The 27,760-nt window shown below is 42.5% G+C and overlaps 1 protein-coding gene across 2 annotated transcripts; it reads right to left on the bottom strand.

Annotated features, from left to right (window-relative positions):
* Positions 1-476: 476 nt before the first annotated feature.
* On the bottom strand, positions 477-25,403 carry LOC115135707 (ubiquitin carboxyl-terminal hydrolase 32-like). Of its 2 annotated transcripts, none has more exons than XM_029670693.2 (34): positions 25,021-25,403; positions 21,010-21,137; positions 19,231-19,336; positions 18,854-18,972; positions 18,335-18,494; positions 18,091-18,222; positions 17,895-18,002; positions 13,052-13,167; positions 12,853-12,915; positions 12,675-12,758; positions 12,516-12,577; positions 12,317-12,419; positions 12,014-12,206; positions 11,691-11,854; positions 11,434-11,574; positions 11,206-11,326; positions 10,391-10,545; positions 10,151-10,232; positions 10,005-10,079; positions 8,408-8,546; positions 8,150-8,255; positions 7,823-7,996; positions 7,468-7,642; positions 7,053-7,204; positions 6,825-6,948; positions 6,297-6,502; positions 6,009-6,193; positions 5,804-5,890; positions 5,592-5,712; positions 3,698-3,889; positions 3,249-3,468; positions 2,760-3,145; positions 2,542-2,634; positions 477-2,401 (listed from the first exon to the last, which is right to left on the bottom strand). In XM_029670693.2, the coding sequence occupies exons 1-34, from the start codon at positions 25,076-25,078 to the stop codon at positions 2,228-2,230; spliced, it is 4,704 nt and encodes a 1,567-aa protein (XP_029526553.2). In that variant the 5' UTR covers positions 25,079-25,403; the 3' UTR covers positions 477-2,227. The 2 variants fall into 2 exon arrangements, with proteins under 2 accessions (XP_029526553.2, XP_029526552.2); XM_029670692.2 differs by having other exon boundaries at positions 3,249-3,492; positions 25,021-25,398.
* Positions 25,404-27,760: the final 2,357 nt, after the last annotated feature.

The raw sequence follows: 27,760 nt of genomic DNA on the forward strand, positions 1-27,760 counted from the left end.
GTGACAACGGCAGCTGGTTAACATTTTTCAACTGGCCACTAATCATTTCAAATAAACCATGACCATATTGGACCCCAATATGATTAACGGTTATCAAGGGAAGTGTGTGTCAGATAGTGCTATGGGTGGGAGGCATTTTCATGCTGTGTTCTGATGAGCAAAGCTTACTTTCACCAACAGTAAAAAGGTTTGAACATAGATTGACAAAGCCCACACACAGTTCTAGGTTGTAAGGGAGGCCTCTTTGTGGTTTCCTATGTTTTCAGAAATAGTACTAAAATGTATTTCTCCCGACAGTTATTTGAGCTGTCGGCTTATCGAAAGTATGTGGCCCTGAGAATATGTTGTCTAGCTTTACCTAGGCTGCTGGACATTGTTATTAAGTTATGACCAATATAGAAATGTACATTCCATCCAATTGCTCATGTTAACCATCCTAATAAGACTGTACATGAAAAAAGGACACAAAAGCTGTGTATTTTATTGGCTGCCTGCTTTAATAGTTAGATAAACTAATCACTCCATATACAAGACAGATCTTTGCAGTTCATATTCCAATACATCCTTTTTCCAAAAGTATTTATGTACAGTACATGTTCATTTTTCCACAAGGGTCAGTGCAAAGTAAATTTAGACTATAAACATTTTAGAAAAAGTACATTAAATTAAGAATAAATCAAAAGAAAACATTACAACTAAATAGACAAAAAAAAAAAAAACATTCAGTAGTAATCGCTGTATCAAGGTTTTCAGAGGGACAATACTGAAAATCACCACTGCAGCAGTTAGCTAAGGTTAAAAATGTTTTAAAAAATCAAAGACATCAGACTGCTTACCGTACTACCATCATACGTCAGGTAGAGTGGGTAGGTTTCTGTCCAGATGTTATAATCAGTAATTGATTAACCAAATAAAAGCATACACCTCAACAAGCCTTTAAAGACAGAGCAGAAATGAGAGCTGTGGATTGTAACAGATATAGCTCAGGGCCTAAACAGTTAGATTTTTGTGTCTTCATATGATTATGAATTGAACTCCTTGTGACAATGTTTCACATAGTGCATGTCAATATAGCTACAATAGCTACAATAAATACATGTTTTCCGAGGCGCGTAGGGGAAAAGCTATCTATTCACTTGTCGCATAACGGTAAGGTGCAACGACTCAAAACTAAGAAATGTCCCTCTGCCTAAATCAAATACATCATACCTATGGCATTCAGAAAGATGCAACATTAGCCACAACTTATGCTCTTTGAAGTTGTGATCTCATGACTTGCATAAATAATTGTGTTAACTTGGGCACAATAATAAAGTATGTCATGGCCTACTGGTAGCTACTATAATGAAAGTCAACTGTTGATGTGATAACATCACAATGTTGTCATGGCACAGACTGATATGTTGTTGGAATGGACCTGCATACAGATTGGGACAAGCAGACACTACAGGAAGATTGTCTCAGATAGGTAAGGGGTTCTGAGGCTTTGTTCTTAGCAGACCTGGCGTGATTAACACCAAAGACAGAGATACATTGCAATGCAAATACATGAATGTAGTTCAGCAACACTGAATTTAATCCAGGCCTATCGGTCTGGAGTCTGACTCCTTTACATTTGAAGAAGACAAAAAAGGGTATTTTCTAAAGAGACATTTTAGAATTGTGACTATGGATTTGACTACTGTCCAAAGCAGGGTATGATGAGGTAGTGAACACTTGCTACTACTGCAATCATTTTTTGTAGATTTCAATGAGGGGGGGGGGGGGGGTTCAGTTACATTTCACTAGATCAATTGTATTATAACATCTTTAACTACAGAGAATACCAATCAAATGTGTCTAGTGTCTACACATATTGCCACTGGCATTGGTTTACAAACAAACAAACACACACACACTTGTCACATCTGGCCTAGGACCAGCACCATGGGCCTAAGCATGGTCACCCTCCGACAAGGTGTTGATGCTGAAACAAACCAATACACAGCCCTTCCTTTTGTTTGACATCGCTAGCGCAAAATAACTTGAGTACCATTGCTTGAAAAAAATGTCTATCCACTTAGAAGAGGTGGTGTAAAAATGGTTTGTGGTCCACTTCTAACCACCAGGGATGATTTCTAAGGTTCAGCTCATCTCAACCTGAGAGATTTCAGATTCAAATAGTAAGGTGGTTTTCTAGCACAAGCATGTCGATGAACCAGCAGCACATTGACACATCAACAGTTAATTACTGAAGAACACAGTACTTCTTATAATCAGACTCAAAGTCCTCGTCCATGCTAGTTGTGTCGGCCATCTTTTTGCCGTCAGTTTTGGGCATGAACAGAGAATAATCCACTCCCTGCTGCTCGTAGAACAGGATATAGGCAGAGTCTGCATCAATCTCCTCTGACCTCAACTCCTGAACACAGAAAACACAGTGCAGCTTGGTTTATACTTGTGAACTTCAAATCGCTGCGTTATAGATGACAAATGGACAATGCATCACATACCAGAGATTGTATTCCAAACACAGCATTTCAAACTCATGACTTCACTTACCTTACAGCTACTGTCGTTGTAACAGTACCACTTTTCATTTGGGTTTTTGGCATATGTCACATAGTGGCCTCCTCCGAGGATCCCTGAATGGCACTGCAGACACAAAAGTGATTGGTGGTTAAGAGGATATTTCAGGTGGTAGATAGTCACTTTGCACTCCTGTGTCTTCAGGTTATAAGAGCAATATTCTTAGAGAAAAACTCATATTTAATACTTACTGAAATTGCATACAAGTTGTACATGGGGTCTATGCAGATTTTGTCTCTTTGGTCCTGGGAGGCCTCCAGATCTATGCTGTCCTCGGTGTAGCCATTGCTCTCCAGCTCAGACACAGACGTTGTGTTGTCACAGTCCCTAGCCGTGTCCTCTCCAGAGGTAGAGTCGCTGAGGCCCTCTCCCCTGCTCCCCATCCCGCTGGCCTCGAGCTCCATGGGGCTCTCCCTGCCACTGTCCAGACTCTCTTTACTGAGGGATAGCTGGTACCTGCTTTCCAGGGGCAACACCCGTCCACGGCCCTGCCTCCTGCCCTCACTCTGTGGGCTGCAGTTGGGGCTGACATCTCTGCTGAGGGGAGTACTGGCCATCCTCCCTGAGCACAGAGACTCTGAAAATAGAACATACATTCATAGATGAACACCAGCCTGTCTAAAGGAATAAGTGGGATGTGACAGCTACATCTGAAACCCCAGTCAAGACTCTTTACAAACCTTTCCCATTGTTGAGAGTTGGGGTGGGGTTACAGACAGTGTCTCCACCCCCAGATTTTGGTACTCCTCCCTCTGTGTCGTGTAGCTCCTCCCCTAGCCCGTCCCTCCAGCTCTGTTGGCTTTGGTCTGCATCTCTCGGAGTCAGGAAAGCACTGGGATCAAATGTCTCCCTGGGAAACCTCACAATCTTCTGGGATTTGATCCACCGCCCATTCATAAACTGGAAACGTTTTAAATGAATAATCTGTCATTCAAATGGGCAGAATAAAAGCGTTTTAGAGTGGGTGATGTCCTGTGCAGTCTTGCAATTCAGACAAGGCATTCAAACTGTTGGACTGGGTGTTTCTTTCTTTCTCTTTGCATAGGTTTCAACTGTTGCCTATAGACACTAAGATTAATAGGGAGAGGACTGGGGAGTTAATGCAGAGGGAATGAGCTGTATATCTGACCAGGATGGGCGGCAGCCTCCACAGGTCCAGTTTCTTGGTGGCCAGGCGGTGGGTCTTGCACTTGGAGCAGTAGTAGAGCTCATCCTCTCCCAGCTCTTCCTCACTGGTAAAGGCCTGCAGACAACTGTCCAGACTGATGGGCTCTGCCTGGGCCCTGCGACTCTGTTCCACACTGGGGTGCTCCTCCACGATCTATAGGACACACTCATTACTTAGTCAATGTCGTTGTTCCATTAGATATGGAATAAATTAGGCATGTGCAACTTTCCTTTTCAGGACGATTCGATGCATGATCTCCCAATACAGAAACGTTACGTTTTAGTTTGAAACGATTCGGTTTGATTAGAGGAACGAATCGATGCGACACATTAACATTGGTTGCATAAACACATTCAGTAAAATCTGCTGCTGATGGGCCTCTCTGAGCTGACATCTGTCTGTGTCTGTGTGTATATATACATTTTTGCACATTAAAAGTGTTAGAGCTATCGTTGTCTAATATCTTTTCACTTTTGTTCTGAATGTTCTTAATTGGAAAATGCAAAAATAAAATACTTTAAAAAAATAAAATAAAAAATAAAAAAATGTTAGAGCTAGTAATGTATCAATATTGATCTTACATTTTCTATGACATAACCAATTAATTTATAGCACAATTTTGGATTTCACCTCTGTCTCATAATCGAATAGACTGTTTGGAAGTTGACAGACTCGGAGTGAACTTCTCTTCTCCCACTTCGACCATGCGGGTAGCAAAAGTGATTGCCGTCCTCGTTATGAAATTAATCAACTTTACCCTGAATATCTAAAAATTACAATACAATTATTTTTATTCAACCTTTATTTAACTAGGCAAGCCAGTTAAGAACAAATTCTTATTTACAATGACGGCCTACCCCGGCCAAACCTGGACGACGCTGGGCCAATTGTACACCACCATATGGGACTCCCCAATACATACCGATTGTTTCAAGCAAAACTACCAAAACTACTGCTGATGGTGAACCTGAACAACTGAAATAAAATCTAATGTCCCGATCAGCATCTAGCCTACCTATAGCCAGATGATCGTAGTCTCCCTGGCAGTAGCTTAGGCTACTTTTACTCCAGGAAAAACTCATTTTCAACAGCGCATTTGATAAGAATAACCTATCAAATTACATTGGTTGTCGCTCAACTAATAAAGCCTAATATTGCACAAGCCATTTTACAAACATATAAATGCTGAAGGTGACGCACAGATGTGCCAGATCAGGAATAGGTCTTCCTCTTGTTGGTCTACGAGTGAAGCTGGGTACAGTGTGCAGTTTGAGTAGCCTACTGTTATTGCCTGGGGTTGTTCTGCATGCAAAATGACTTGTAGATCAATGACTTAACACAGTTACATGCTTAGTTCAATACTGAAGGAGAGAGGACGCATCGGTTGTCACAAAAGATTAGGTATTTTCAGAAGGTAAGAAAAAGAAAATGTTATTTGACCTGCGATTTGTAACATTTGAATAGATTTTCTGACCGATGCATGCTACATTGGATCAGTTTGTGGTCCTGCGGACCGATGCACTCATATCTTAAACACTTGGACCGGGGACCGATGCATATTGGTGAATCAGGTAGCCTAGTGGTTAGAGTTGGACTAGTAACTGGAAGGTTGCAAGATCGAATCCCCGAGGTGACAAGGTAAAAATCTGTCATTCTGCCCCTGAACAAGGCAGTTAACCCACTGTTCCCCTGTAGGCCGACATTGAAAATAATAATTTGTTTTTAACTGACTTGACAAGTTAAATAAAGGTAAACATTTTTATTTAAATAATCATTACATCCCTAGAATAAATATATTGATATGACCTCTAGGGTCCCACTGCTGTGTTTATCCCCAACCTCATGTCTCTCTTACCCTCTCCTGAGAGGTCTGGTAACGGAGGTGTAGAGCAGTGGGGTCCCAGTCCACAGCCATGAAGGCATTCCCCACAGCAGCCCTGTCATCGTTACACTCCACTGTGCAGCCTCTGCAGAACCTGTGGGCGACACCAACAGAGGGTATCAATTAACACCTTCTCCATCTTCAACCGTATTGTGATATGTTGTACTGTGAGGGCAGATTATTACCTGTACCACGGACACCAGGCGCAGGAGTTGCCATCTCTCTGCACCACGCGCAGGGTGAAGGGATACTGGTAGCCCATGCTGTCATCACTGTGTTCACAACAAACAAAAACACGCAGCACAGTATCACACACCTGTGCCATTAGGATAAGACTGAGCACTGCAAAGCCACCTGACAGAACACACAGAGTGGTCTGGAGAGACTGACCAGTCCTGGGCGTGGTTGCTGGCCTCCTGAGGGGGTAAGGGACTGGCCAAGCGGGACACCTGGGTCCAAACAGCGTCATACAGGTCCCTGGTCCTGGTGTGGACTGTACACGGCACGATCAATGGCATCCCAAACAGACTGGGTCGGTTTTTCTGACTGGACAGGAAGTATAACTCTGCCCGCATCTACAAAACAAACAAAAACAGTTTAGAAGTAAGCATTATATAGACTGACTAATCTTGATGCAATAATCTTGTCTCCATTTTTAGCCCATCCTGCAGTTCTCACCATCTTCCTATGGATGGCGATGATGTACCCAGCAAAGGTGCTGTCCAGAGGGGGCATCACGTGGCCGTTGGGGAGACCATTGGCATGGCTGCCCTCTGTGACACAGGGCACTACAGTGCTGGGCATGCCCTTGGGGATCATTCCTAGTTTCAGAGAGTTAATCTCAGTTACCTTGGCAGCATTCCCATTTGCTAGAGCTGGAGCTTCTGGAGATGACATGAAGAACAAACAGCTTGTCAAGTTGTCAGTGAAGACTTAAATAAGACATAACAGCAGTGTTGACAGCTACTGTGATGGTCATTTAGCTTTGTTATATTGTTCAGTTTCAAAGTAGCTACCTTTTCATCAGTTATCTAAAACCTGTGCATTTCTTGAAATTCTAAAATGTTCTTGGTTGCTACTATGCATTTTCATCACTTCGCACTGATTGCTTTTAAAAAGAGCCTTATATGACAAAGGCTTTGATTGAATAACTTTTCAAAAAAGTGCCTTTGAAAAGAGAAGAACAAACTGAACAAATCAGTATACCATCACCATCTGCTTGCGTGGGGGAGGACACCACAGATGTGGATACGCCTGACACCGGGATCTCAAACGCACACAGAAAGCCGCTCACCGCCCGACGCACTTTCTGGTTGTCCAGTGGGAAATTCTAAAAATTGGGTAGACAGACTTTCACTAGTCTATGTGCATATGAACAGAGTGATGGTTGGATGGACAGTGATGAGGACAGATGATGGCTGGTGATAGCTCTACCTTGATGTTAGAGGCATGGACTTCAGCCAGGAGGATCTGCTCAGGGTTAAGGCAGCAGAGTTCACTCAGGAGTCTCTTCAGGCCTGTGTACTTCTCATCCGCATTGAGCCGGAGCCCATACCGCACTGGGCATGACCCATCCAGCTTAATGACTGGACAGAGGAAACAAAGACAAAAGTGTTGCAGAGGCACAGGATCCAATATACTTTCTCTCACAAGACAACAGGAACAAAGGAGCTTTCTATTCAAAACCACACTGTTACTGTAAAGCTCTGAGGCGAGCACAGGAAAGGGTGGACAGGCGACAGACATCCTGAGACAAATATCTCCAATATGATGGTAATCTTTGATGTTTCGTGAAATATTTTCTGGATGTTGAACTGTAGTACTGTATACACTGCATTATAAGGCTCACCTATGATCTCCAAGTGCATGGAGTTATCCATGGGTAGGGGGAGAGAGAGGAAGTTGAAGGGGTCGAAGCGTGCACTGACATGGCCACAGGTCTTGCACTTGACCTGTGACCTGAGCTGTCCATGGAACAGATCCACCACAATGGAGCGGTTCCTCCTCAAGTGATTCTCCCACGCCTGGGGGAACACAACACCACATCCTCACACCAGACAACTTCTAGCAGTTCAAGATGGCACAGAAAGCTAATATTACACCCACAAATCAACATTTACACTCAACAGTTACAGGTAATTCACCCAGGGTCTGGTTTCTGGATTGCTCCACTATGAAAAGAGGAAAAGTGTCTGAACTCTGACCTCAGAAGCCACCTCCCAGTCTGGCCGCCCGTCGCTGTCCTTCAGCTCTACGTAGGGTTTCTCGTGAACGCGGTTCAGGTCCTCGTGAAGGCCATCCAGCAGGAAGGCCAGCAGCTCCTGGGAGTCCTGCTGCTGGAAGCCATTGAACCGCGGGGCGTACTTCGCTATCGTCCACTGACGGAAGAGACAGGGGAGAGACAAGGACAGAAGGGAGAAGACAACCGTTTGACTCTTGTTTTTTAGGTTGAAAGACTATACTTTTTAGGTTGGTAGACTCTAGCGTTATTGGGGGGGGGGTGTCAGTTGAAGGCTTGTTTGTGGACGTACTCTGAGTTTCAGAGGGGCCAAGTTCTTTTGTGTTCCGCTCCACAACTCTTGTACCAGATCGCCATAGCATTTGGCCATGTGACCACGCATCCCAATGGGATTGGTCCTGTTATGAAGAGAAACAGTACAAATAATCTTGCACACTCATCTCTGCTTGCTGTGGGTTTATTTAACCAAAGTTTTGCTCAAAGTATATAACAAGCATTATTTTATAATAAGAATGCATTCTTGTAAATCTAAGATAATGCACACGTATACCTGTTGAGCTCATAGAGGTGGTTTCCTGAGGTGAAGTAGTCTGTGAGAGGCTTGGTGTTGCTCACACACTGGATACTGGAGTTCATGAAGCACGTGTTGCCAAGGTTGCTCAGTCCAGTCGCACCTTTCTCAGTAAGGACTGTGAACAGGAGGAGGCAACAGTCTGAGGCGGCTATTTAACCATCAAAGGCTTCTACAACAGTCAGTACGACTCCTTTAATGTTGCGTGAAAGCAAAACGAGTATTGTCTGACAGGCTTATCTATAATATATCAAAGTACTTATCAGCTCAGTTAGTGTTAAATTCTTAATAGAGTCATTCCATGTCAATTCAGCAAGCCATGACACCCACCATCACAGATTATTCTGAAATTGTTTGTAAAGTTAGAAACAGATTTTTATTTTTATTTAACTAGGCAAGTCAGTTAAGAACAAATTCATATTTACTATGACGGCCTACCCCGGCCAAACCCGGACGACGCTGGTCCAATTGTGCGCCGCCCTATAGGACTCCAAATCACGGCCGGTTGTGATACAGCCTGGAATCGAACCAGGGTCTGTAGTGACGCCTCTAGCACTGAGATGCAGTGCCTAAGCCCGCTGCAACACTCGGGAGCTAAGCATTCCTGCAACATTATTTTGTTGACATATAATTTGATCTCTGAGAAATTGATTGCACCTAAATTGGCCATTTTAAAATGTAAAGGATATACATATTATATTCAATTAATATAGTACCCAACATCCAATTTGGACCAAACTTCTTCCGACCATTGAAAGACAAAAAGCACAAAAGCCACCCACGGACTCCCCCACACACACCACCACAACAACCAGTATATACAGTATCAGTATGGAGCTAAGGCTTGGAGTATTGATTCTTCATCCTACGTAATGTATTCCCTGTGAATCTGGCGATGTCCCCTCCAGTTTAGAGAAATTAGCCATTGAAGTTGCTTGCATTATTTACCATAAATTAGTGTGAAAGTACCAGGTTATTCCCACTAGATGCTGCAGTTCCTGCTATGGCCACACGCTTTTATCAAATTTTCTATTCTCTTGTGTTTATTAAATGGATCACAAAATGTTCTTTGCAATTTTGGGTAGAAAATCAATAGCTTTTGCTCGTGGTGAAAATAAATCGTTAAGCCAGTCCTCCATGAAAGCAATTCAGTTTGTCCTTCTCTTAGCAACCTAATGCTTCAACCCAATTCTCTTTGAATAGTCCAACAAATGGCAGTTCTCTGAGGGCTATCCCTATGTTGCTTGTGGGTGGCTGTTGACCATTGTATTGAATTCCTCATGTCTTACTCATCGTTAGGAAGAATTATGGTCCAAAATCAGATGTTCGGTATATGAATACTATAAATAAAAAATGGCCAAGTTGGGTGCAATCAATTAGCTTAATTTCTCAGAGATCAAATTATATTTCAACAAAATAATGTTTCAGGAATGCTAATCTTATCCTTTTCCAACTACAGAAATTGAGATGGTGGGGGTCAAAATCATCTTTCTTGTGCTTTTTGAGGTGGACTGAACCAATAAGGATTACACAATAGTAGTACTATTGGTGTAGCTGTATGCAGTAATGGTCTTACCATTGTGTCTGTTCATCCTGTTGTTGTTAGCAATGAAGGACATCTCCTCAGGCCAGCTCATGTCCTTGCTCCTTACTAATGAACACAAAGAAACCATCTACTCATCCTGACAATACATGATGAAGCTATTTAACACAGATACATACCTTCTATAACCATGTACTGTTCATCTGGGATCTTCAACCCCTCCAGGGAATGGTCTTCATCATCAAGAAGGGTCAGATAATTCTGTGGAATACATTGTTTTGAAAGGTATTTGAGAATGAACTGTAAAAATACAAATAAAATGTGGAGTGCATTTGCGTGTGTATCAGAGCTTAGGTGTTTACTGTGCGTGTGTAGTGTATGTTGATGATGATGGGTCAACCTTCTGAGTCCCCACCCACCTCATTGTTAAAGAGCCACAGGCGCATGTCTTCCTCCTTGATGCGGAGTCTCTGGGCCAGGTACTCATGGATGTCTTTGATGGTGCCCATCCTACTGAAACAGCCCGTGTAGACCAGCACACGTTTTAAGGGGGCACTAGGAGAGGGGACATTACCTGGGGATGGACCGGGAGACACCATTGATTACTGTTCATAGATGGAAAACTGTAAACGCTTGTGGTAGCTCATTTCCAGAATATTTTGCTGTTGCCAAAGGCTCTGCCAATCATTGAGGCCCAACTTGAGATCCGCGCAGATCATGAATTGACGTCAGTGGATCGTGCACATCTTAGGATATTGCCCTGAGTGTCACAGAAAAAAAAGGGTGTATGCATAGTGAGCACCCACTTCCCCACACAGAAGTGATCTCACATGACTGAGATTAATGTGACCCCGTGCTGCCACCAGTCTTGTGACGTCCACGTAAAAAAGAAGAAGATTTATTGGTTGTGTGGAGAGAGAATAGATAGCTGATCTCACAAGCTGCACACGTGGGAACTATTATTCAACAAGACAAACTATTCTAGAATTACAGAAGTGTAAAAATAGTACAACTTTTTGAAATTAGTTGAATGTAGAGTATGATCTAATCAGACACGCTTCAGACAAAAAGGTCTGACTGTCAGATAATCAGATTACAACACGGATGTAAAAATAGACTCACAGTGTGGCACTGACCCTGCCACACTCTTGGAGCAGAAAGTCACTAGGCCATTGTGCTACTCTTGTCTCTCCTTTGGAGAGGTGCTAGAGACACATGCAGGGGAAGCTCTTACCCATATTGACCCAGACGTTGTTCTGGGGGGTGCGGGCGGGGGGCTGCTGCTGCCTCAGGAAGAGCAGGTGGCGGGGGAACAGCTCTAGCTCAGCACAGTCTGTCTTGGTGTTTCTGATCACCTGGGAATGCCCACAGGAGAAGAGGAGAGGGGACGGGAATATGAGGTTAACACAATATCAGGATTAATAACGGTAACTGGAAAATCCACAAGTTAAACTGTACATACCGGCCTGGGTAGACTCAGGTTGGCTCCGTACCAGTGGTAGAGCGCCCTCCACACTGGCTCTGGCACAACCTCAAAGTCCCTGCTTAGAATCAGGGATGGGGAGCGCCTCAGTAGGCCCCCCTCCATGGTCAATGTGGGAGCCTGGGGGAACAGTTCAAGAGGGGCAGGTTTAAAACTGAAACAATATGGCAATGTCAGTTTGAGGAATATGAACATACTTCCACAGTGTTGTTTGTGGTGGTGGTGTCTACCTTTACCTTTAAGGGCTCTGACATAACCAGAGGCTGGTTGTCGATGGCCCCAGGCCTTAGAACCGCCATGTTCACATCAGCCCCCAGGAAGCACTGGTTGTCTGCATCTGGGGTCTCATGCTGCCGGGCAAAGCAAATATCCGTAGCAGTCGAGCCCAGGGGTAGAAGGCCTAAAGAGAGCAAATTGTTTTAATTGTTTTCAGTGACATTCAATGGAAGACTCACTCTCAGGTATGCAATAGTTAACAACTAAGTGGAATATTTCCTTAAGCTATACAAGTATCCAACTGTTTTGATAAATGCAATGCTGAGAATTCTTAGCCACTCACTGCCACTGGTTGTCTCAGAGGCCTCTGATGCACTGGAGATGTTGTCTGAGAACTTTTCCTCTGGGGAGCTGTGGGAGCTGGCAATGCTCCCCCCCTCTGGGCCCTGCTCTGCCCTGGCCTGCGTCTGGGCCCCTACACCACTCCTCCCTGTGCCAAACACTGACGGCTGTTCCACCACGATGTGCGTGTTGTCCTGGACGAGGCGCCAACAACCACAACAGCAAAGAAATGATATATTGTAGAGTGGGCACATTATGAGAAACAGATGATCATGGTGTCAAGCAGCTAAAAAGCCTTGCTTACATATTTGACGTAGTCTCTCCACTGCTGCCACCACAGCACTGCTATGAGGAACCAGTAGTCTCCTGGCTGGAGGCCATGTCTGCTCTCTCTCTCCAACCAGCCCCTGCAGACACAAGTCAATGAGTTTGTGAGTGGTAGATTGATGAGGGACATGTGTATGACAGCAGGAGAGGACAATGACATGGTGACAGACACACACCTGATTATCTTTCCCTCCTCTTCACACGAGGCAGGCCGCAGCCCCAGGACAATATGGCACACCTAGGGACCAACAGGAGAGCAGAAGACTGGTGATCCAGCAGAAAAGCACACACAGCACATAATGATGACCAAAGTAGAAACAGTGGCTGGCTCTTACCTGAAATAACAGGTTGAGGAACTCATTGGCAAGTGCACTCATCACACTCCATATTTGGTAATCCTCCAGGGTCAAATGCCCTTTCTTAAGAACAAAACAACAAAATTCCAGTTTCAACATCTGACAAAATTGAAGAAATGTGTCAAAATTCAAAGCAATGCAGGCAATAAGGTAATACCTTAGTGGTATCATGCTCCTTCAGGATGTCTTCCACAATGGCATGGACATTACTGTGCGTTTCCTAAGGGGACAGAGGCAGCGTATGGTTAAGCGTTAAGGGACAGGATAAAACAAACAAACTAACTACAAACACTACAACAGTTATCATTTTCTACATTATGTCCATCATATGTCCAGTATGGCCAAATGTTACTTACAGGTAGAGGGTCTGTGCGATTGTCTTTCCACACCTCCAGTAATGCCCCAACCATTTCTGTGATTTCCTCCCGAGACAGAAGCCCATCATGGTCAACATCAAACACTTTGAAACAGACTGGGGAGAAGAAACAAGGGGAAAGTCCCACATTGAAACAGTTAATAGGCAGGTTTCCATTGACCCAGGCTTATTCGACAAAAGCAATGTCGTAAACAAAATCCTTGCGCCATGTGTAATGGAACTGACCAATGAGAAATTTTCAACATTTTTAGCAGTTCGATTTTGTAACATTTTATTTGCGACAAATGATGAAAACTGTGTTTTTAGAATAAATTACGATTGCTGAATAATTTAAGGTATGCGGGGCACATAATTTAATAACACAACTATAAAACGCCACTCCACAATTAATTCTAATGCCTACTGCTTGCAACATCTATAAGAATGATGTTCCATTGCAGGACAAGGATTGTCCTGACTTTCAATAATGCCTGAATTCCTTCGCCTTGCTTTTTTGGTTGGCTGAATTATTTCAGATCTACAGGAGTGCAAGTTTCACCATGTTACGGACCGTGGCGATGTGTTGTCACGTGAGAATTATTACAATATGGCAAATATTCATCCATGCTCGCTTTCGCAGGCTACCTGAGACATACGGACAGGTGGGAGGGCATACAGGCAGGCAGACAACTATTTATTAATGCGCAATTTTCCTAAATGGGTAATGGAAACACTTCATTTTTATTCAACACTGTAGTTTTTTGAGAAACAAAGTTTTTATTTTAGGTGTGACTAGGGCTGTGGCAGTCATGAAATTTTGTCAGCTGGTGATTGTCAAGCAGATAACTGCCTGTCTCACGGTAATTGACCATTAATTAGCATATACGCGTTTAGCATGTCCTGGCTTCCAAGCATAACCAACAAGACACTGATGCACATCTACATTTTAAAAAGTCTAATAAATCCATTTAATATAGCCTCCACCATCATAGTCCATTTCAGAAGAACAGAATAGCATATACTTTGAGTTGTCCTTATGTTAGGCCCTGATCTGCAAATGTGATTTAAAAAAAATTCTAATTGAAAAACATGATTATTTTGAACAATTGTTTTGTCTTTCATAAAGAAAGTAACTTTGTATCCTATACTCTGATAGAGCATCATATCTGGAGATCGGTTCAAGCTCTTGTTGTGATGTTTAATCGCTTTATTTCTCTTGAAATAAGCAACACTAGTTCATTTAGCAGAAAATATTTGCTTAGAATTCCATGGCATCATTTAAAAATATATATATATTTTACAGTATGAAGAATACAATTGAACATCGCTTAATAAAATAAAGGATATTTCATAGGAAGTGCATGTGGCTATTCTGTGTTGAGCAGTTAACTAAGAAACTGGTCCTCCTACATGCTTAATTTAGAGTTTTTTATGCAACTTTAGTTATGATACAAACGTTGGGCTATATGTTTTGATGTTTAATACATTCTAAGGCTTCATGATGGGACTAATGATGATTTGAAAAAAGTACGCAGCACACACTTCAGTCTCTCGTTCACAATTTGACAAGCACTTGATAATATTCTCTCCAGGCCTCGAATGTCCCGGCGGCGTCTCCCTTGTGTGGCCGTGATGCCCCCTAAAAAATTCCAAACATTGTACAGCCATTGTGCCCTTGGGCTGAATATAATAGGCTAATTATAATTCCCTTCTGCCGACTGCCGTGCTTCGAAGCACCTCTCAGTCACATGGTACTCTCAGATGTAGCCAATGCCATTCACGTGATCGAGTCCTTCTGACAGGCATTTTACCTAAGAAGTAGGCTACAAATGAATGAAGACAGGCACATCTGGGACGCAACTGCGAGCATCCTTCAAATTCCAAGTCGCATATTGAAGATGTTAGAACTGTTCACTACTTTTCATCAGCCAATAAGATGAGTAGCCCTAACGGATAGCAAAAGCACAAGCCTATGTCAATCTACTATCCCCCAAAGTACAAAAGTTGACCTATTATATTGGTCAACTTGTCCTTCATTCAATAAATACATATTCCAAACATATCTCTGCGACAGTAGTGGGATCAGACAGCTGCCCAAATTAAATACAACTACTAGTATCAAAAAACCTTTTAAAAGCAATGAGGCTGACCGTTTAGCTTAAAATGTTGATCAACTATTAGGCTATTCCTTCACATAAGCACGGCGCTCCGCACACCCGCAGTAGACTATAAGAATATGCAATCAATTAGCGAGTAAACAAGTGATGGCAAATTATACATGTAATGCTTTATTATAAAGGGGCATTTTATGGTGAAAATGATCTTGCCCAAACTTCAATCTCACAAGCATTTGGAAAGTATTCAGACCCCTTGACTTTTTCTACATTTTGTTACGCTACAGCCTCATTCTAAAACTGATTCAATATTATTTTTCCTCAGCAATCTACACACAATACTCCATAATGACAAAGCGAAAACAGGTTTTTAGAAATTGTTGCAAATGTATTAAAAATAAACAGAAATACATTATTTACATAAGTATTCAGACCCTTTGCTATGAGACTCGAAATAGAGCTCCGGTGCATTCTGTTTCCATTGATCATCCTTGAGATGTTTCTACAACTTGATTGGAGTCCACCTGTGGTAAATTCAATTGATTGGACATGATTTGGAAAGGCACACACCTGTCTATATAAGGTCCCACAGTTGACAGTGCATTTCTAAGAAAAAAAAAACATTCCATGAGGTCAATGGAATTGTCAGTAGAGCTCCGCGACAGGATTGTGTCAAGGCACAGATCTGGAGAATGGTACAATATTTTTTTTTTCAGCATTGAAGGTCCCCCAAGAACACAGTAGCCTCCATCATTCTTAAATGGAAGAACCAAGACTTGTGTGCCTAGAGCTGGCCGCTCAGCCAAACTGAGCAATCGGGGGAGAAGGGCCTTGGTCAGGACCAAGAACCCGATGGTCACTCTGACAGAGCTCCAGAGTTCCTCTGTGGAGATGGGAGAACCATCCAGATGGATAACCATCTCTGCAGCCAGAGCCCGGACTTGAATCCAATCGAACATCTCTAGAAAGACCTGAATATAGCTGTGCAGCGACACTCCCCAGCCAACCTGACAGAGCTTGAGAGGATCTGCAGAGAAGAATGGGAGAAACTCCCCAAATGCATGTGCCAAGCATATAGCGTAATATCCAAGGAGACTAGAGGCTGTAATCGCTCCCAAATGTGTTTCAACAAAGTACTGAGCAAAGGGTCTGAATACTTATGTAAATGTCATATTTTCTAAAAAACAATTTTTTGCTTTGTCATTATGAAGTATTGTGTGTAGATTGATGAGAATAAAATACAATTTAATCAATTTTAGAATAAGGCTGTAACGAAATAAAATGTTGAAAATGTCAGGGGGTCGGAATACATTCCGAATGCACTGTATGCCAGTTAGGCTCAACACCAGTTATAAGGCAGATTAATGTGGTTAATTTTAAAATAAGTTATTTGGCCTTTGTGATACAAACCTTGTCAAAACATATAGGCCTATAGGTTAGCATACATGAGGTGTGTGACTATGATTTGAAAAAGACGCAAAAAAAAGGTATGCACTGTTTCTTGCACAAGCTGGGCATCATTCACAAGTGATGGGTGACGATATTGGCCTATCAAACTATTCTTTATTTAATATTGGCCTATCAAACTATTCTTTATTTAATGTTGTCTTTACATATGTGTGATAATAATTATGATTTAGAATGGACCATTATCATTCACCTGTCTCAGAATAGGGGCATGGGGGTAAAAAATTATTATGTACTTAAGTTGCGAATGGAGGACGCTTTTTCATTGGTTAATTTTCATGCCAGTAGGTAGGCTCTACTCCTGTCGTAGCGAAGCAATGCGCTTAATAGTTGAGAAATAAATATAGTAGGTCTAGCCAATGGAAATCTGATGGGATCCTCTGTTTTCTCACACAATTGCATAGCCTATAGAAATGTTGCCCAACATGAGCTCATAGGCACTCATGAAGTGTTTGATTAAACAGCCATCACTTACATTGAGTGGCTGCTGCCAACATACTGACTCAACTCTAGCCACTTTAATAATGGAAAAATTGCTGTAATAAATTTATCACTAGCCACTTTAAACAATGCCGCTTATATAATGTTTACATACCCTACATTACTCATCTCATATGTATATACTGTACTCTATACCATCTACTGCATCTTGCCAATGCCGTTCGGCCATCACTCATTCATATATTGTTATGTACATATTCTTATTCATTCCTTTACACTTGTGTGTGTGTATAAGGTAGTTGTTGTGAAATTGTTAGGTTAGATTACTTGTTAGATATTACTGCATGGTCGGAACTAGAAGCACAAGCATTTCGCTACACTTGCATTAACATCTGCTAACCATGTGTATGTGACAAATCAAATTGGATTTGATTAGATTTTCGATTACATTTGCGTGAGTGATTACAGGAACAATAGAGTGCTGAGTACCAGGCAGTTAGCAAGTTTAGTAGGCTACTAATGACCATCGGCAGCATCAGAGTCTGGAGAAGCCTAATTACGTGACAAACGGTCACATTGAATTTGACTGCGGTCATGACTCGTGACTACCGGTGTACCCAGTCACATCACCATAACAGCCCTAGGTGTGACGTCACTACGTCCAGCTGTTTTGAATCGACACAAGATAATTTAATAGAAACGTACTGTAGCAATTCTCATATTTATTTTCTAACTGTAAAAAAACACTGGAATAGTTAATAGAAACATAGCTAAAGTAATGAAGAAATGACAGCAAGGCTTAATGCTTGTGTATCCACTTACACTTCTGTCTCTCTGCCAAAGGCCCTCTGCAGCAAGCAGATAGGCCACACGAGATTTCCTTGAAATCTATGTGATTGTCCCTGTTTTCATCAAAGGCATGAAACAAACCTGGACACAAAGAGGAATGTTGAAGATGGAAGTAGTAACGATTGCCTTCAAAATAAGTATCCAATAAATCAATCCTGTTTTCTCTTACCTTCACTTAGGGATGCATGAATAGGGGGAGAAACTAACGGGACAAAGGTTTCCAGGTCAAATCGGCCGGTCCGAGATTGAGCTTTCAGCAGCCAGTATCTCTTCTCCAGGTCAATGATATCTGATTCCTCTACTGCAAGAGAAAAATCAATAAGCGGTATGACAAGACTAGTGATCATATCGGACCCTTAGCCTAGGCTATTGTTTAGTATATCTCCCAAAGGATCAGGATGAGCGTCACTCACAGTGTGTTACTCCAGCCAAGGTCTGGTAGAAGGTGGGTGTGTCACTATCGTCTGTCAGAGTGACACACACCCCACTGGACAGGAGCCAGCGGGAGAAGGTGAAAGCATCCTTGTTCTGCAGGAGCCAGCTCTTAAATTTCTCATAATTTACCTTCTCACCCTGGTAAAGAAAATAACAAAAAGGTGCAAATTATCTTTCTGTGTTAAGTAGCATTAGCAGCCCTGTGCACTTGGTTAAACAGATAAGAAAGCCTAGGTGTGCTAAGTCCTGTCAGCAGTTTACAATTAGATAAGGCATGAGGGTAGATTAGGATGTGGCATTATTGTAGTGAACAGATGTTGCAGATAAAAATAGACCTGGTAATAGAACAAAAAGGTAGCCTAATAAATAACGGGCCACTTGAATGGTAATAATAGATTTGCACCCACCCTGGAGGTCATATGTGAAAACATGGCTGTCAAAAGTTGTGTTTAAAACAGTAAAATACATATTCAATCAACTAAGGCATACGAGCGGACCTCTGAGAAACACTTCCTGAGAGAAAGTGGGATCTCTCCATCCACGGTCTGCAGCATGCTTTCCATGTCCTCTCGCGTTGCATGATTGCCCGAATCGCTGGCAAACAGACTAAAAATGTCTGAAGGAGAGCCACAAAAGAAGGTTAGCTTGTTATGCAACTCAGTCACATGTGATATTTACAAGGGGATGAATCACAGAAGATATTTTTAAGAAAATAAATGACATACCACACTAAGTGTGAAGATGGTCCATTTGTTTAAATATTATTCTAACAGAGATCCTATTAAATTATTTATATTATTCTGATTATTCTTGAAATTACATGGTCAACACAAACATCTCTAGTGGTTTCATAAGTCTGTCTTACAATACTCACATTTAGCTTTTTCCTCATCACGTCCTCTAGTCAAGAGAACCAGCCCAACAATGAGGTTGTTGAAGTGCAGGCCTTTAGGGGTCCCGCCGAATGAGCTGTATATCACCTAGACAAAGGGGAAGGGAGCTGGGTTGAGTTCAGGTAAACATGTCAACTCATTCATGCCCAGTCCTGACCTACTTTCTTTGACAGTTTGTTTTTTGTAGAGTGAGCACTGTCGTAGAAATCTTTAAAAAGAAGAAGAAAAAAAAATCCCCATGCAAATGCAAAAGGTGAAGATTAATTAGAGCTTTCAAAAAGGAGAATGTAGCTTTTTCACAACCAAATTGCAATTTTTTAAATGTAAATGGCATGTTATAGAAGGGTACAGACACTTTTTTTGTGGCTTCCCTTGTTTGAGAAACTTACTCCAACCAGCGATTCACGTCCTCATCCTTGTGGTGCAGTACAGGGGTTCAGAAAAAACATGAACAAAGGCTTCAAAAACACCCAAATATGTCCTTTTAGAAACGGGAAAGCTCTCAGTATAGTGATGCAGGTCTTTAGATGTTGTACACGTGAAAGAGTCATTCAGAACTTTATCCGCAATGTTATATTCAATGTTGTTGTGACTCGAGCAATACCTCACCGTCTATCCTAACAGTAGGCTCCACGGATAATGTTAGATAGGGGAAATAGCTCGATGTGCACAAAATGGAATAAAACGATGTGGATAAAGTTCGGAATGACCATTTCCATGTATACAACATCTAAAAGACCTGTGTCACTATACTGAGAGCGTCTCAGTTTTTAAAAGGATGTAGGTGTGTCTGGAGCATTTGTTCATGTTTTTTGAGCCCCCATACTACACAATGAGGATTTGGAATTGAATTACTGGTTGGGGTAAGTTTTTCAAAAACAAGGGAAACTGCAACAACAAAAAATGTCCGGACCCTTCTATAACATATTGTATTTACATAAAAAAAATCTCTGTTAGTCACTTGGGTAACCAACATTTGACGACTGATTAGATATACACTGAGTGTACAAAACATTAAGAACACCTGCTCTTTCCATAACAGACTGACAAGGTGAATCCAGGTGAAAACTATGATCCCTTATTGATGTCACATTAAATCCACTTAAATCAGTACAGATGAAGGGGAGGATATAGGTTAAAGGATTTTTAAGCCTTAAGACAATTGAGACATGGATTGTGTAGGTGTGCCATTCAGAGCCTGATTTAAGTGCCTTTGAAGGGGGTATGTAAGTAGGTGCCAGGCGCACCGGTTTGTTTCAAGAACTGCAACGATGCTGGGTTTTTCCTGGTCAACAGTTTCCCGTGTGTATCAAGAACGGTCCACCACCCAAAGGACATCCAGCCAACTTGACACCTGTGGGAAGCATTGGAGACAACATGGGCCAGCATCCCTGTGGAACGCTTGACACCTTGTAGAGTCCATGCCCCGACGAAAGGAAGCTGTTCTGAGGGCAAAAGTTATGCTCGACATAATTTCACTGTCAAGCATAAGTGAAATTATGAATGCTCTGACTTGCAGGACCACATTCCAAAAGCTGTTAGGAAGAGTCAAGCCCGTTTGCTGCTAATGTGAACTAACATCGGAAGGGCACAATAGGCTACAATCCCTCCCATCAGACTGGGGCCCTCTATCGGTTTAAATATCAAATCAAATGTATTTCTATAGCCCTTCTTACATCAGCTGATATATCAAAGTGCTGTACAGAAACCCAGCCTAAAATCCCAAACAGCAAGCAATGCAGGTGTAGAAATAGGCTCACCTCAGCAACCCTGGGTGGTACGACATCTCCCAGCACCTCCCTGAGGAAGCACTGCTGGCTCATATAACAGGACAGGCCACTGGTCCTGCGGAAGGCATCCTTCAGACGCTGGAGCTCCACATCAGTGACTGGGAGGAATAGAGAAACCGTAAGTGTTTCGAAAATATAATCGCTTTTCTGTAAATGAAACACGGACTATGGTTATGGCAGAGCATCAAACCATGGTCACCAATACAAGCAAAGGCTATCTGCTTAACTCCTTTACCTCAAACCCACAACCACCATGGCTGTTAAATTGTATTACAATAGCTACCATCATAACTAATATCAGGGCCTAAAACAAAGACTTTTGAACAGGTAAACAAATGGTTGTTCGGACTATTTGCATTGTGTGCCACCCCCCAAACCCCTCTTTTACGCTGCTGCTAATCTCTGTTTTTCTTATATGCATAGTCACTTTAACTATACATTCATGTACATACTACCTAAATTGGCCCAACCAATCAGTGCTCATGCACATTGGCTAACCGGGCTATCTGCATTGTGTCCCACCACCCGCCAACCCCACTTTTTACACTTCTGCTACTCTTTGTTCATCATACACTGCTCAAAAGAATAAAGGGAACACTTAAACAACACAATGTAACTCCAAGTCAATCACACTTCTGTGAAATCAAACTGTCCACTTAGGAAGCAACACTGATTGACAATTTTCACATGCTGTTGTGCAAATGGAATAGACAACAGGTGGACATTATAGGCAATTAGCAAGACACCCCCAATAAAGGAGTGGTTCTGCAGGTGGTGACCACAGACCACTTCTCAGTTCCTATGCTTCCTGGCTGATGTTTTGGTCACTTTTGAATGCTGGCGGTGCTTTCACTCTAGTGGTAGCATGAGACGGAGTCTACAACCCACACAAGTGGCTCAGGGAGTGCAGCTCATCCAGGATGGCACATCAATGCGAGCAGTGGCAAGAAGATTTGCTGTGTCTGTCAGCGTAGTGTCCAGAGCATGGAGGCGCTACCAGGAGACAGGCCAGTACATCAGGAGACGTGGAGGAGGCCGTAGGAGGGTAACAAGCCAGCAGCAGGATCGCTACCTCCGCCTTTGTGCAAGGAGGAGCAGGAGGAGCACTGCCAGAGCCCTGCAAAATGACCTCCAGCAGGCCACAAATGTGCATGTGACTGCTCAAACGGTCAGAAACAGACTCCATGAGGGTGGTATGAGGGCCCGACGTCCACAGGTGGGGGTTGTGCTTACAGCCCAACACCGTGCAGGACGTTTGGCATTTGCCAGAGAACACCATGATTGGCAAATTCGCCACTGGCGCCCTGTGCTCTTCACAGATGAAAGCAGGTTCACACTGAGCACATGTGACAGACGTGACAGTATGGAGACGCCGTGGAGAACGTTCTGCTGCCTGCAACATCCTCCAGCATGACCGGTTTGGCGGTGAGTCAGTCATGGTGTGGGGTGGCATTTCTTTGGGGGGGGCCGCACAGCCATCCATGAGCTCGCTAGAGATAGCCTGACTGCCTGATTAGGTACCGAGATGAGATCCTCAGACCCCTTGTGAGACCATATGCTGGTGCGGTTGGCCCTGGGTTCCTCCTAATGCAAGACAATGCTAGACCTCATGTGGCTGAAGTGTGTCAGCAGTTCCTGCAAGAGGAAGGCATTGATGCTATGGACTGGCCCGCCCGTTCCCCAGACCTGAATCCAAATGAGCACATCTGGGACATCATGTCTTGCTTCATCCACCAACGCCACGTTGCACCACAGACTGTCCAGGAGATGGTGGATGCTTTAGTCCAGGTCTGGGAGGAGATCCCTCAGGAGACCATCCGCCACCTCATCAGGAGCATGCCCAGGCGTTGTAGGGAGGTCATACAGGCAGATATAGGCCTATTATAAATGCGTATGGTTGATGCGTCAAATTATTTATTGCAAAAAGAAGTACATAACTTGAAGCTACATATTATTTTGACAGAGGTAATGAACTTTCCATTGATCGGCACAGCAATTGATAAAACAGAACCATGTTTGAAACACAAGTGATTCTGAGCTTAATTCAATATTACACAGGTAAGCCAGCAGTTACAGAAATCAGGAATGCAAACAGGCTCTATCTGAGCTACTGTGTCCAACACACCACCACTTTCTGTTATGATGGGCAACTACTGACCAAAAAAAGGATATTATTATGATTACATGTTTTGCTAAAATAAAGGTTTAAGGAAATAAAAGGCAGGCACCACAGTACTACAAGAAAAAACAGCTCAATCAAGCCTGATGGTATTGTAAGTATAAAAGCAAAGCTTGCATTCATTTAATTTTTAAAAGTATAAAAAAGTAGCGTAATGGGATAATGTCATACTGTGGTGTGTGAAGAATCCAATACTGTACCTTGTATGCGGTACAAGTCACATTATTGTGGAAGCACCTCCTCTAAGAGTTCCAATTAGGCTGTTTGAGAAGGTTTGAATTCTAAGCAACCTGTCTACTCATACGTAATTTGAAGCACAATACCAACATAGCGATTGTAGTAGGTCAAAGCGGTGTGCTGGAAAACTTGGTAGAGCATGGGTGGAATAGACATTGTGGTGCTCATGTGAATTTTTTTTCTTTTTCATCTTCAGACCAATGCCTATTCTTACTTAAAACTGATTGGAAGTCCCATAGGGCGGCGCACAATTGATCCAGTGTCGTCCGGGGTAGGATTTGGCAGGGGTAGGCCATCATTGTAAATAATTATTATTTCTTAACTGACTAGTTAAATACAAATAAAAACAATTATAAGATGGCCTTACAGGTCCCTGATTGCACAGTTGCTGTTCCCTGATTGCACAGTTGCTGTTCCCTGATTGCACAGTTGCTGTTCCAGCGTTAGGCTAGGCCTGAATATCATAACATACCATGAATATGATAAATTGCAAACTTAGAGCACCAGAAAGACACAGGCTTTGTTGATAAATTCACTCTGGCTATCTTTGCACTCTACACACACGTACATTGTAATATTGTTGCATGGTGGTATTATACACCACTATATATCTACAATACAAAATGCAACTATGTTATATGATGTACTGTTTTATATGTAATGTAAGTGCCTTGGACCCCAGGAAGAGTCGGGGATCCCTAATAAATACAAATACTCCAATTTAAAAACACTTTTGTCCGAGTGTGCCGGAGCGCAGAATAACAGACTTAATGATTAACGCCCAACACCCGTTGAATATGACTCTTGCCAGTAAACGTATGCAAAGAAACGTTATTAAATTGACAATGTATCGCAGTGCTAGCTGTGCCACTAGAGATTCTGGGTTCGAGTCGAGGCTCTGCGGTGACCGGCCGCGACCGGGAGACCCAATTGGCCCAGTACCAACGGTTAAGCTGGGTTGCGTTTCGGAGGACGCAGGGCTCTCGACCTTCGCCTCTCGAGTCCGTACGGGAGTTGCAGGGATGGGACAAGACTGTAACCAATTGGATACCACGAAATTGGGGAGAAAACGGGTGAAATTGACAATGTCAACAAACAGCTAGCGTTAGCCTCTCAGTGCAGCTGCTACTTGGTGGTGTCATTCATGCACTTCTAGATGACAGGACACTGACAGTTACTGTACACAGCTAGCTACCAGTAGCTCTAGGCCTTATTTTCCGGTCGTTGGCCTCTCCCCAATACCTATGTCATCAGCCTATCCTGATCCCGAGGGCAGTACTTTAACGTACATCTTTAGGGTAAAAAAAAGAATAGTATGTAAACTAACCGCAGTACTGCGTCTTATTACCGTTAATGCTAGCCTGAAGCTAGCAGTACTAGCTACCCATTTGAATTAAACCTTAGTCCACTAACGTTAGCTAGTTAATTGCCTGCCTAGTAACGTTAGAAACGTATTACTCATCCAACAGAGCTAGCATAAACGAAGTTAGCGTTAGATTCATTAGCTAGCTGGCTAATGTTGACAGCTAGCTAGCCAAGGTTAGCAAATGGTCAATTATGTTTACCTCTGTTGATAGCCTCGTCATACGAAAGGAAACCTATCCTTGACTCTTTGGCTCCCATGTTTTCCTCATTTCATAGCAGCAGCCTTACAAATATAAAAGGCAGCTAGCAACTGCTTTGTTCATTTAACTAGCTTGTACACTGCGGTCAAAACTATCTAATGTCTAGGGAGCCTTGCGTATACCGAAGCTTTGCCGATGCCTCTTCGATTAAAAGTCACGTGATCACCTGTCAAGGCCAATAGTATCCAGCTGCAGCCCCGCAGAAGGCAGTGACTATTGCCGCGTTCAAAACAACTGGGACCTCGGATAACTAAATCAGTGCTTTCAAGACCGCTAGAAACTCGGGGAAAAAACGATATTTCTAAAGCTTCGACTTTCCAACCTGAAGATCACCGACTTCATGATTTGACCTCGGTTATTTTCGAGTTCCTATTTGTCTTGAAAACACCATAAAACTAGCTTGTCACTAAACCAATACCCATCTATTGTCCGTGGTTAATCCCTACCACATAGATGTGAACTTTTCTTTCCTAGATTCCTTTCCTCGCTCCCTTGCATTTCCTAATTTCTTATATTCCTTTCCTAATTTCATTTTCTTCTTCCTTTCCTTTCCTCTCTACTGGTCATAGTTAATCTCAACCACATACATGTAAACGCCTCCTTTTCTTTCTTGAAATTCCTTTCCTTTCCTCTCCAATCCTAGCTTCCTCTCCTCCTTCCAAATCTCTCTTTCCTTATCTCCTTACCTTTCCTAGTTCATTTTTTCCTTTCCTAGCTCCCTTGTCCTAACTTCCTTTCCTTTTCTCCTTTTCTCGCTCCATTTCCTTTCCTGGTTCTCTTTCTTTTCCTCCTTTCCTAGCATCCTTTTCTTTCCGAGCTTCCTTTCCTCCTTTCCTAGCTTCCTCAACTCCATCCCTAGTTCCCTTTCCTTATCTCATTTCCTAGCTCATTTCCACCTTTCCTAGCTCCCTTTCCTTGTTCCTTTTCCTTCTTCCCTTTCTTCCATCATTTTCTTTCCTAGATTCCTTTTCCTTGCTCCCTTTTTTTGTCCTTTCCACTCTCCTGTCCTTTCCTAGCACCCTTCTTTTCCCCCTTTCCTAGCTTCTTTCCTAGATTCCTTTCTTTCCCTAACTCCTTTCCCCTCCTCCTTCCCTATCTCCTTTCTTTTCCTAGCTTCCTTTCCTTCTTTCCTGGCTTCCGATTCTCCCCTACTCCCATTTCCTCGCTCCCTTCCCAATCTCCCTGTCTTTATCTCCTTTATTTTCCTAGCTCCTTTCCTCCTTTCCTAGCTCCCTTTCCTTGCTTCCTTTTCTCTTTCCTTTAATTTCCTCATTTTATTTCCTAGAACCCTTTCCTTTCCTTATTTCATAGTTGGCAGGACGAGCAGCTGGCGAGAGCCTATTGGCTCGTTCTTACAGGCCTGGGCAGTTCCAAATCTAGCATGTATTTTTATATTTCCATTAAGGGAGCGCCTACTCTGTGAAGTGCGCATGTGCAATAACTCAATTCGCCCTTGCACTGATTCTGAACAACATCCTTTTTTATTTGTTTATATATATAAAATTATTATTTTACTTTTGCATATTGTAAGGTGTACAAAACGTAGTCAACTCTGTTGGCAACAAATGTTCGTTTTGGGAACAGAAAACTGTTTTGAAATCAAATGTTTCATCGATGAGAAAATGAGCAGAAAGTCGGACAAAATCCTTCTAGTTCCATCTTCTCTCACTGCCGACCACTAGGCTTCCTCTCATCACCATATTTGGCGGTGAGTGGAATCTCCAGCAGGATACTTCAGATCTATAAATCCGATTTAACATCTGGCTCATTTTATTTGTGCCACGGCTAGTAGTTAGGAAAGGAAGAAGGGAGCGAGGTAAGAAGGAAAGGGACATATTTTCCTTCCCTGAATTAGGAAAAGATGAAAGGATGCTAATAAAGTAGGAAATTAAGCTAGGAAAGGATGATTATGAAGGGAAATTACTATTTTACCGTTCAATTTAAATGGGGTGGGGACGTCCCAAGGATCCCGGACAGCAAGGACCGAAAAAAAGGAGTTCACATGTATGTGGTAAGGATTAACCACGGCCAGTAGATGGCGATAGTATTGGTTTAGTTACAGGCTACTACGGGGCTGCAACTGGATGCAGTTCATCAAAGCCCTTGAAATATTTCAGCAAGTTTAGATAATCAAGACTTACTGACTTTAGTAAGTTTGTGTTATTGCAAAAGAATAACCGACACAGATTCATAATGTACAAACAAGTTTAATATCATTTAATGGTGGTGCATTGCGTTACACAAGCCAAATAACGTTCATCTATCCATAAAAAAGCGCACTGTGTCACTAATGATGATGTCGACGTTTACTTGTATCTTTTCAATTCATAGACATCTCAATATTCCTTCATCTTTTCAGAGCTTTGTAAAATGTTAATGAAAAAATGTACAAAAACACAGTAGTGTTGATATGAAACAAAAGGAGATTACTAAAAGTCCTTTCATTTCATATTGTTTGTGCAATTTCATTTAAAGACCCCATCCTATGACAGAATAATGGGCTGACCTGTTGCCATCTGCCTGTCACTGTTGCCATCTGTTCAAATTTAGGGGTACTGCAGAAGGCAGTACATGAAATGAAAATGATTTACATGTTCTCAGTACACACATTCCTCCAATTTCCTCTTACCTTTCTGGGTAGCCATGGATGTCATGATGAACAACCACTAAAGCCACTCTT

Source organism: Oncorhynchus nerka, linkage group LG10, assembly GCF_034236695.1.
Source record: "Oncorhynchus nerka isolate Pitt River linkage group LG10, Oner_Uvic_2.0, whole genome shotgun sequence".
NCBI lineage: Eukaryota > Metazoa > Chordata > Actinopteri > Salmoniformes > Salmonidae > Oncorhynchus > Oncorhynchus nerka.

Bases quoted from the DNA above. Each gene is read 5' to 3' on its own strand.
- LOC115135707 (XM_029670692.2), bottom strand. From the start codon at position 25,078: ATGGGAGCCAAAGAGTCAAGGATAGGTTTCCTTTCGTATGACGAGGCT. The intron at 21,138-25,020 runs GTAAACATAATT...TATTCCTCCCAG, and splicing joins TGACGAGGCTATCAACAGAG to TCACTGATGTGGAGCTCCAG. The intron at 12,759-12,852 runs GTATTACCTTAT...TTTGTTCTTAAG, and splicing joins AGGAGCATGATACCACTAAG to AAAGGGCATTTGACCCTGGA.